This window comes from Neopelma chrysocephalum, unplaced genomic scaffold, assembly GCF_003984885.1.
Source record: "Neopelma chrysocephalum unplaced genomic scaffold, ASM398488v2 Primary Assembly neopelma1_24, whole genome shotgun sequence".
NCBI lineage: Eukaryota > Metazoa > Chordata > Aves > Passeriformes > Pipridae > Neopelma > Neopelma chrysocephalum.
The window spans coordinates 32,707,923-32,718,642 of NW_020897693.1; the positions used below are offsets into that span (position 1 = coordinate 32,707,923).

Here is a 10,720-nt window from a genome sequence, read left to right on the forward strand (position 1 = left end):
TAGAAAGAATAAAAGGGGAAACACATTTCGGCTACTGCGCAGTAGATGGCAAATGTAGATGATTCATTAGGGAGCACTTAGGGGTATCGGGTACAAAGGGGGTGTTTGCTGTAGACATGATTTCTGCGAGAGGGCCAGATCCCGCTCGCAGGGCGGGTGGTCCTGCACCTCGGCTCCCGGGCTGGCTCGGAGCGAGGTGAGAATCCGCTGCGGGTCAGCAGGGCCCCGGAAGCGCGCCTGCACCTCCGTGCCCCGATAGCCTGACGGGGGATGGAATCACGTAGGTCCCACTCTCAGAGGCGTGTGACAGCTCCTGGACCTCCCCCGAAAACGAGTGCCAGTCCCGGGGGCACAAGGCACCTACGCCTACAGCTCGTGGCCAAGGGGCGACCAGTTCCTGAAGGGGATGCCCCCGCTCCAGATGATGGCAGTGGCTTTTCCCCCGAACGACGGCGGACTCGGCACTCTTTCACTGCCAAGCGGTGTGTGAATGGACCGATTTCGGAAGCAGAAATGCGGCCACCCGATGTATGTCCACCTGGGGACCACCGCCCCCCCCCCCCCCCCCCCCCCCTTCCCCCCCGGGTCCCAGTGAAGGCAAAGGACGGGGGTCCTAAACCCAGAGATGGGTTGGACCACAGGAGAGTAACGCCGTCCGCTGGAGAAGGCTCGGGCTACCAGGGCCGGGCTGGACACCCAGACGGACAGGGAGGGCAGTGGCAGCCTCACCCCGCGCCCACGGGGGCCCGGGCCCGCCCGCTTTCGTGTCGCCTCCGCGCCGCTTCAGAGTTTCTCCCGCTGCAGGGAGACCCCCGGGGCGCGGGCAGGCCAACGGGGACACGGCAGCGCTCAAGTTCAGAGCATGTTCCGCCTGCTGGTTGGAATAATAATAATAGTAATAGTAGTAGCAGTAGTAGTAGTAGTAATAATAATAATAATAATCGTCTCCCTGGCGGTAGTTCACCCTTGGGAATAACGAACAGGTGTATGAACATTTCATGGGAAAAATTAGATTACCAACAGTACAACAGTAATACCAAAACAAGGACGACCTTCCCCTATAGTTAACCGGCTGGGCAAAACCCACTCAAGCAATGCTCCCGCAACAGAGGCGCCATTCTGGGAAATGATCCTTTCGATTAATTCAACTAAATGTAGGAGTTCTGGCATGGGGGGAAGAGAGGAGATTGCAATTTTTTCCCCTCGTAGAGACAAATGGATTCTGCAATGAGACTACATATGCTTTAAATCCTAATGACTTGAGACAAAGGTGAGCGCCGGCAGTTTGATCTGTCCAAAGTTCAAAGATCTGAAATCTCAATGAGTTTCTGTTTGAGGTGAAGGGGAGAAACAAACACCATGGCACTGCTTGGGCCAGAAATTCGTGCGGTTTGCAAGTGAAATGCGAGGTTATTTACACTAATCTATCCTTAACTGCTACTTTGTCACCATGGGTAGAATAATTATTAGAAAATAACCAGAGAGAACAAAGGCAGGTTTTCTTCTTATCGCCTCCCGTTTTCCACTCTTCTCTTCCCCTAGTTATTTTCTCTGGTTAAAAAAGACCTTTCGACACTACAAATCACAGAAAATGTGCAAACTAATTTTTTTTAATTATTACTCTGCCTTTGCTAGTAGCTCAGAAGACTGGGTTCGCAATAAGAGAAAAAAAAAGAGCCATTTTGTAGTACCGCCCTTGACATGTAAATAATCAAGCTAATTGCATTTTGATTTTAACTATTAACCATTCTCCTACATTTCCTAAAACACTATTGCGGCGTGGGAGTTTTGCAAGGACTTACGTGTACATTCCGTACTCCGGTCACTCTGTGAACTATTGTAGTGTAATTTTCGCCTGGTCATTGTGTATTAGGTATATTTTCACTTGTCTCCCCTGGAAACAAATACATATTAATTACATCTATGTTAATATATACAATACATGCATATATAAACCTCCTCAGAGAACTTTATATCTCGTTTTTATATGAGGATAATTTGCTTCTTCACGAATTAAATGTATCACGAAAATGCACACGAAAATTATTTATTTATTTATTTATGAAGTCTCTGTTTTAAAAATATTCTTTTCAGAGTGATTAAACACATATGTTCATACATACATGCCTTGATTCCGTTTTATCATAACAGAAAAGAAATGATACAAGGTGCATCGTTATCGCAATCAAGCGTTTTATCTATAATATCGCTATAAAATTAAAACCGAGTCAATTGCTCTTCTAATGGTTAGTTGACGTTACAGCAAGGGAATTAATTTATTTCGGGTTTATGCTGATGGACCAATTTCAATACCTACTCAACACATTTCAAAACAATTTTTGAAGCTATCCCAATGTCTGAAGAGTTTTCTCGTGCCGTTTTTTTACGATTTACTTGTATTTTATCGGCACTTATAAGCTTCAAATGAAAAATTGTCCTGCAATTTTTTTCCTCATCTTTGTCCCGAAAATTTCAAATTGATTCTGTCCAAATAATATACATCCTCCGACTATTTGCCGATGTAGGCGATGTAGATGTGCAGTGCTGTTCATTCGCACTCAGGAAACAAACCAGGAATTATTTGTGATTTTATTTCTCCTCCTTGACTTGGACGGCTGAAGTTGCTTTTATTCCATCGACTCTTCTCTTCTGCGAAGGGGAGGTGCTGCTCGCAGGTGTTCCGACGAGGTCCCACGGGGGAGGGCCCCGTCCTGCCCCCTCTTGCCGGAGGACACAAGACTGCTGGACCCCGCGGCAGAGGAGGCTCCGCTGCGCCAGGGAACTCACCGCGTCCCCTTGGTCCCGGCTGCCGGGACTGCCCCTGTCCATCCCCGTGGAGTCGCGGCCGTACCCGCCTTGTAGCCTCGAGGGTCCCTGCCCGGCCGGCGCGCCCAATATCCCCCCCTCACTCCGGGCCGGGGGCCTCCTCACCGCCCAAACTCCGTGTAAATCTTTACAGGGATCTCCCGCCGCCCTGATTTATTCCCCGCTTGTATTTAATGACGCTAAATGAGCCGTTTTCTCTCGCGCGCGTGTGTCCGGTCGGAGATAATTGCTGAATAGGAAAAGGCGAAGTTCCCCTATAAATTGTGGTGGCGGCCGGAGCCTGGAACCTGCAACCTGGCGGGCCCCCGCTTTGCCTCTGTCACGGACGCGGGGCAGAGATACCACCTCCGACACGGGCAGAAGCCCCGCACCCACCAGCTTCTTCCCTCCTGGGACGGGGCGAGCGGTCCGGCTGAAAGGAGATGCTAGTAAGCTCTTCTACACATTGCGGGGCGGGGAGATGCACCCTCTTCCTCTGTAGCCCACTTTTAGTTTATTTTTGCACTGTGGCTGGGGGCTTCTTGAGCACATGATTAAAGCAGCAGCAGGGCAGCTAGGAGCGGGACGGAAAACAGGGGACTCTTCTCCCCACTGCTGATTTCCAAGTCTTAAACTGATCTCAGAAAACTGCGTGCTTTGCGCCGGGGAGCCGCGTTTTTAACATGAGCCCTGTCTTGTCAGTGGCTCATTGCCCACCGCAGACACCATTTGCCTACGAGAAGAAAGGGGAGGAATACAATCTTGATGGCAAGTGGAGAAAGGGCACACGCTGCATCCGTGACAGGCTCCTCTCCTTATCTATGAGAGGTTTGGAACTGCGTCGGTCCGCTTAAACGCTTTTATTACCAACGCCCCGAATATTTCCATTACACACGGTCTGTGCTCCTCAGCTGATATGTGAAACTTGCTGCCTTATCGCTGTCGGTCGATTGATATTTTCCGTGTACAAGCCCAAGGCACTAAATCAATGTCTCCACTCTGCAAAGGCGTATTCTCTATAGACTACTCCGTGGGAGACAAGTGAAGTCCTGCTGAAAGCGGACATCACCCTGTCTCGATTGTCACGAAACTCCTTTTGGCAGAAGAAGCGGGACTTCAAATAGGATCCGCCTGCCCAGACTTGGTGCCGAGCAGCCCCGAGCTGCCCCTGGCTGCGGGGAAACTGTTGGTGTTTGCCAGTTCGGAACATTCAGAGGCGAAGGGGCCACACAGCCGGGTCATGGGGTAGCCGGCAGAAGCCGGTGTCGCGGGCACAACCCCCGCCCGCTGCAGGGCCCGCATGCGGCAGCCGGGTGGGACCTGCGGTAAATGCCCGCCCAAGCGCACCCACACAGTACAGCGCGGGAGCCAGCTCCGTGTTGCCGTGGGCGCCTTGCGCGCATCTCCTCTGCGGATCACCGCTGATCCGGCCACCCTTGCAAAGCCGAGAGGCTCTCACAACACTTTTTTTTCTCTCGTTTTTCGCTGGATAGTAGTGCTGGAGGAATGTTGTGAGATTTCTGGGACGCTGGTTTGCCTTTCTAAATCCACACTTAAATTTGGTTTGTCGCGGCTGTCCTTAAGCTGTCAGGGGGCAATTATGTGATAATTACGAGACTTACAGTTATTTTATCTGGCGCCCGTGCACGAACGGGGCTCGCCACAGCAAAATCAGTTCACATTTGAACTCCCATCCCCGACAAAGCCTCTTGCTGGGGATCAGAGCTCGGGAGCGCGGCTGCTGGTATAGTTCCGAGGGGTCGTTTCCACTGAGGACTAGAAAGCCTTTCTTAGCGGCCCGGGACGACATGGAGCCGCTCTAGGGATGCTCCCGGTGGGCGTCGTCCCGTCGGGCGGGGAAACACAGGGTCTGGCTGCCGCCGCCCCGGCCGCAAAAAACCCAGGAGCTTACATCTCCTCGAGTGGGTTTTTTCTGCCCTTCCTCAACCTACCCCAGCATCGTGAATTAGGAGGAAAAAAAATTAAAAAAAAAAAAGAGACATCACTACACTCACAGCCTCACAGGCCTGTGGCATCGCAGCACGTCCCCTGCCTTCCCTCTGCACAAGTCTGGCCGTACAAATCCTTCCTCTTCACATCCACACTTTAGAACTACGTTTTTATTTTCTCGCACAAGGCTCTGTTCTCCGTAACCCGCCCCGGAAATTTTGAAAGAAGATAGCAGAAGTATTTAATTGATAACATTTGATTTATTTGAAGTCCTTAACTGCAAGTGATCAAAAACATACTTCACGCGTTAAATTCTCAGTTATCGTTTTAAATCAAAATATTTTTTCAATTACAATCACATTTATAAAATTAACAAAATTTCTTAAATTGACATGTAATTCTCTTTTTTTTTTACTGTCATTTAAAGCAATTTCCAGCTGTAAAGAAAGAAAACAATATAAACCATGCAATAAATTAAGAACATTGAGACAGTGAACAGGAATAATAATAAAACCCGTCTGGCTATGCTAACACCGTGTAAAACTGTGGAAAGTGCAATAACACTGGATGAAACAAGCTAATGATGGCGATAATTAAACGGTCACAAAAAAGAATTATTAAACAAGTTGGAAAAAGAAGGAGAGACAGAGCTGTCCTCTTTTCCTTGCATCGGTGTAATAGTCACCGTTTCCTGGGGAAGGGGGAAAATAACCTGGTTATACATACACAGTTCTAGCTGGTATACAATGAAGACACTTAAATTAAATAAGTATGTCATCCACATGTTGATGAGAGTTCCTGGTGAACGAGAATCTTCAGTAACAGATGGGAAAGAAAAAAAAATCCAACTGGCTGTGACCTCTTGTAACTTTGTATTATATTCCAATACAGGTAACACTTGGTTAAAAATAAGGGTCGCATCCTGCACTCCAAAGCTCCAGTTGGTCCCCTCGGGAGTGCAGGATCTGGCCCGCAGCATCTGGGTGTATGGGGGTTGTACTAGCCGAAGGTTTATTTTGCAAGTATCAAAAGGGTGATCCGAGAAAGTAAATAGTCCTCTTGTTGCTTAGAGATTCTCTTAGTGTTTTGCTACTTCACAGCAGTATTGTCCTTCAAAGCCTTTTTAATTAAAAAAAAGTCTACTCGCTTCTTCATCTCCGTATTGTTAAAGTATTGCCACATACCTGTAAACTTACATGAGATTATAGAGCACATAAGGGAGAGAGACGAGGGGGCAGAAAGCACAAACAAGTAGTTTACAAGCTGAACATTTTTTTTCTTCTTTTTAGTAAATAACACCCTGCATAGGCTGGGAGTGGGGAGGTGGTGTCTCTGGGGAAAGGGGCTGGGCAGCAGGGGCCAGAGGGGGTATGTACAAGCGGGACACGGGCGGCTTTGCAAGAGGTCGTGGTGGATCATAACAACACATAATGCGTTGCGAGACAATTAAAAAGTAACAGTCCTTTGCACGCAACGTGCAGAAACACCTTGGTTTGTCTCAGGGAAAGTGGGGAGAGAAGCCAGGATGGGGAGAGGGATCTCGACTCCTGCGGCGGCAGGGGGTGCAGAGCTAGGAGGTGTTTAGCACGGGTCTGGAATACACACCTTGGTAGTAGGAGGGCTCTAGGGCCGAGGGCTCGATGCTGCTCCGGCTCGCCATGGAGGCACTGCCCAGGGGCAGCCCGCTGGGGATGCTGGCCCCATAGGAGGAATATTGCAGCGCCTGCTCATACGCTTTGAAGTCCAGCTTGTGTTGCTGCTCCGAGGAGGACATTAGGTTGTTGATGGAAAAGGGGTGGTTGAAGGAATAGTGGGGATCACCCTTGAGGTGGAGCTGGGGTTCGTGTGCTAAGGAGTGAGGGGGGTGCGGGACAGAGGCCAAGGTGGGGACGGAGCTGATGGTGGAAGAGGCGGCTGAGGCCGAGGTCTTTAGCTCTGCACTTGATCCACTGTGGTCCATAGACTGGGGGCTGGTGGACGGGTTGGAGCTGGAGAGGGAGGTGGCTGTGTCCAGCTGCGCGGGTTTGTTGTGGCCTCTGTGCAGGGGGGAGTTGGAGCTTGAGCTGGAGGCCCCAGCCTGATCTTTCCTGCCCTCCTGAGGGGCTTTACTGTTTGCCGGCTTCTCGCACTTGAAGCGCTTTTGCCGGCGGAGGTAACAACCATTTTCAAACATATTGCCGGAGTCAGGATGCAGGGTCCAGTAGGAGCCCTTGCCAGGCTTGTCAGGGGAGCGGGCCACCTTGACAAAACAGTCATTGAAAGAGAGCGAGTGGCGGATACTGTTCTGCCAGCGCTGCTGGTTCTGCCGGTAGTAGGGGAAAAGGTCCATGATCCACTGGTAGATCTCGCTCAGCGTCAGCATCTTGCTGGGTGCTTGCTGGATGGCCATGGTGATGAGGGATATGTAGGAGTAGGGTGGCTTGGCGTGGGGGTAGCTCCGTTTGAAGGTTTTAGCGTCCCGTGTCCTGCCAAGGTTGGACTGGGTGTAGGCCATGGGGCTCATGCAGGGGTTCATGCCGCCATAGGGGCTCAGCCCATTCATGGGGGCCGGTTGTGCAGACATGGCATTAATACCACCGGGGCTCAGCGCCGTGCCCATCGCGGCCACACTGGCCGGCATGCCGTTCACTGGCCCCGCTGAGCCCGCCGGCATGCCGGCCACGGCGCCGGGACTCAGCCCAGCCCCCAGTCCCGTGTTGGCGTAGGACATGTTAAAGGAGCTGGAGGTCATGTTGCCGCTCGTCGTCATGGTGTTCATGGTCATGTAGGTGTTCATGGTGTTCATGGAGCCCAGCCCCGAGTTCATGTTGCTCACGGGCACCGAGGAATAGGCCTAGGGCAGCGAGACAAAGAGAGGGAGTTAGGGAGGAGAGAGGTGTGGCAGGACTCCATCTAAGCCGTATCCACCCGCCTGGCCCAGCCAGCCGAGCAAACGTCCTGCTGCGGAAACACGGGCCGCTCCCCCGACACCCGGGAAAGAGCTTCCCCAAAGCCTCATGGAAAGGCCGCTGTCGCCTTGAAAAGGTCTAAGTCATATTGATACGTGTTTAGAAATAGACACGGAGCGGGGGTGCTCGGTCCGGACGCGCTCCTTGTTTACTGGCGTGTCGCGGCTTGTGCGGGCTGCACCAGGAATAGCGAGGTACACGGACCGATGGTCTTCCCGGAACCGCTCCGCATCCTCGCGGAGACGGGCTGCGGGCTCAGTCTGCCCCGGGAGGAGGTGTTCTCCCGGAGCATTCCTGCATTTTGTTGGTTTTGCGTCCTTTCTCGCTAGCTAAATACTTAAAATCATCAGAATATTGAAATTGACGGGTGTACACTGCGTCCAGGAGAAAGACTGCTCGCGTTTTCTGAAAAAAATCTCACGCGTGTCTTCCTTCCTGCACTGATTTAAATTCCTAGTCTAAGAAATATATAAGATGCAATCATATTTTGTCGCAAAATAATAATAGAAAACTCCACCAAAATCGATCAGCTTGTGTTGGCGCATTTTATCTCTGCGAAGCTTCTACCTTGTCTGCATTTTCTATCAAAACAGTATTTAAATTAAAGTTAAAAAAAACCGAAACAAACAAACAAACATACACACAAACTTTCCCAAATTACAAAAAGCCTAAACTTTCTCTGGCTGAGATTTTCTACAGTTGCACGACGTGGAAAAACTGTATCACCCTATTACATAAAACAACTCGTAAAAAAGGTAGAACCGGAGAGCCTGAAATTGTACTGTCCAGTGCGGCATCCGATTTAACAGGAGAGAGAAAGACGCTCCCAGTTTACCTCGAACTAGAGCTAATATGACTGAGAAAATGAGGTTTAAGCGACGGTTAAATGTATAAAATTAATTTCTGATCCCCACGAATTTCACGAGCTTATAAAAGCGCTTTTAATTTAGAGGATCACATTAATTATTTGAGATGGTATAACGCGGCTAGGTTTTTCACCCTGCATCCATGCAGTGATTCCAATTAAATAGCAAGGGAGGAGAAAAGATTGAAGTTGAAAAAAATACCAAAAGCGAAGGTCGCCTAACTTTGTGTTTGTGGACAACGAGTATGGCGAGGATAAATGAGTCTGGAAACGGCTTATAATTGGGATGACCCTTATCTGCCCTTAGCCGACCTTCCTCTATTAAAGAAGATGCCAGCTGGGTGACACGTATCTGCCTGTGTCCGCGTGGCCCTATGGGCGCGTGTGCCAGCTCCGGGTGCGGGACAAGACGTGGGGATTGTGGAGCCGTGTGTCCGGGTATGCTGATGCAATGCCCGGGTGCGCACACCCAGGTGCCTGCCTCGCTGCTGAACTTCCTCAAAACAGCTCCTTCCCGGGCGGGAATCCGTGGTGCTGCTGGCCGTGCTGCCGGGCGCTGGCTTCTCCCGGAACCCCCGTTGCAGAGCCGCGGCAACACAGTGCGGACCTCGGGCCCCATAGGGCCGAGGAATGCCGGGCGGAAGGCTCCGGGCACTGCCGTGGCCCTCTCCTCCGCCGCAGTTGTGGGCGCTTGGGCCGGTTCTCCTCCTTCTTGTGCACGGCGCTGCCAAACAGGCGCGGGGGCGGAAGCGCCTCGGGAGTGCCGCGGGCCGGGCCGGGTCCGTGTGCGGGGCAGCGAGTTAGGGTGCGGGCCCCCGGCTCCGGGTGCGGGCCCCCTCCCGGTCCTGCTCCCGGCCTGGCTCCCGGCAGCGCCGCCAGCCGGCCCGCCGCAGCAGCGCCCGCCGCAGGCAGCCCGTCCGCCAAGTACGGACAAACGGCTGGTTTTCCCCCTCCTTTCCTTTCCCCCGGCTTTAACAGGTGAGGGCCCGGCGGCGGCGAGAAGCGAGGCCGGCGGTCCCGCCGAGGAGCTCGGGGAAGGCGTCGCCCCTTCCCGGGACGCGCTGGCGACCGCCTTCCTTGCCCCCTGCCATCTGACGGGAAGGAGTCGGGGGCCGGCGGCGCGGCGAGTCCTCTGCCCCAAAACAAGAGTTTACGGGGCGCTTTTGTGCGCGCCGCGAGCGGAGATTACGCCTTCTAGATGAGATCAAGGGCTGTCCCCTGCCCCCCAGCACTCCCAGAGGGCTCGCAGCCACCCCGGGTCTCCTCCAGATGCCTCTAGGGCTCCTGGAAGCAGTGTTTTCCTCGGGGAAGCCTGGCCAGTTTCGGTGCCGGAGGGAGGGGGAAGCACGTTTGCGCTGGCAGGATCTGGACTGCAAACCGATTCCTCCGATTGCTGCCCCCCAGACTTCTAGCCCCCCCCTCCAGGCCCCCCTTCCCCCTGCAGAGGGGCAGCTGCGAAGCCAGACTGTGGGATTTACTCACCTCCTGAGTGTCGGCGTAGTAGCTGTTCCAGTCGCTGGTTTCATGCCCTTCCATTTTCACAGTCCCTAACATTATGGAGCCAACCTGCCCGGTGTAACCATCCAGCCCTCTTGCAAGCGAGCGACAGGCAGCAGGAAAAGAGCCCGAAAGCCCGACCTAGCAGGAAGCCAGCTCTCAGGAGGGGCGGGGGGTTCTGAATTCTCCTCTATAATCAGCCAAAAAGGAGGCAGAGAGCGGTGTGGGGCGAGACAGTTGAGAAAGTGAGGAAGTGCCGGCTGGGATGTGAGTGGAGTTGAGCTGATGTGGATCTTACGTCGCAGAAGTACCCACCTCCTCCTCCTCCTCTCCCCATTTGTCCGCCGCACAAAGGCGTTCGCACCTACAAAGCCGGAGATGCACCTGCAAACAAGGCAGTCCCCCTCGCCTGCAACTCCCCCCGGGGCGGCACTTTATTTGCAAAGCGGCGTAATTGGTTTAAGCTTGTGGGGAAAGAGGGAGAGACAGAGGTGGGAGAGGGGGAGAGGGGGGAGGGGGGCCGGGACGGGACGGGGGACAGACGGACACGACTACCCTTTCAGGTGAACAGGACAAATGCTAGGAGGGATCGGAGGAAATAAAATGAAGTAGATAAGGGAAGGGCAGTCCCCTATATTTGAAGAGAACGCAAAAG

The 10,720-nt window shown here is 52.6% G+C and overlaps 1 protein-coding gene across 2 annotated transcripts; it reads right to left on the minus strand.

The window, feature by feature from the left end:
• Positions 1-6,046: 6,046 nt before the first annotated feature.
• On the minus strand, positions 6,047-10,473 carry FOXA1 (forkhead box A1). Of its 2 annotated transcripts, none has more exons than XM_027671149.1 (2): positions 10,381-10,473; positions 6,047-7,588 (listed from the first exon to the last, which is right to left on the minus strand). In XM_027671149.1, the coding sequence occupies exon 2, from the start codon at positions 7,559-7,561 to the stop codon at positions 6,326-6,328; it is 1,236 nt and encodes a 411-aa protein (XP_027526950.1). In that variant the 5' UTR covers positions 7,562-7,588; positions 10,381-10,473; the 3' UTR covers positions 6,047-6,325. The 2 variants fall into 2 exon arrangements, with proteins under 2 accessions (XP_027526950.1, XP_027526946.1); XM_027671145.1 differs by having other exon boundaries at positions 10,051-10,452.
• Positions 10,474-10,720: the final 247 nt, after the last annotated feature.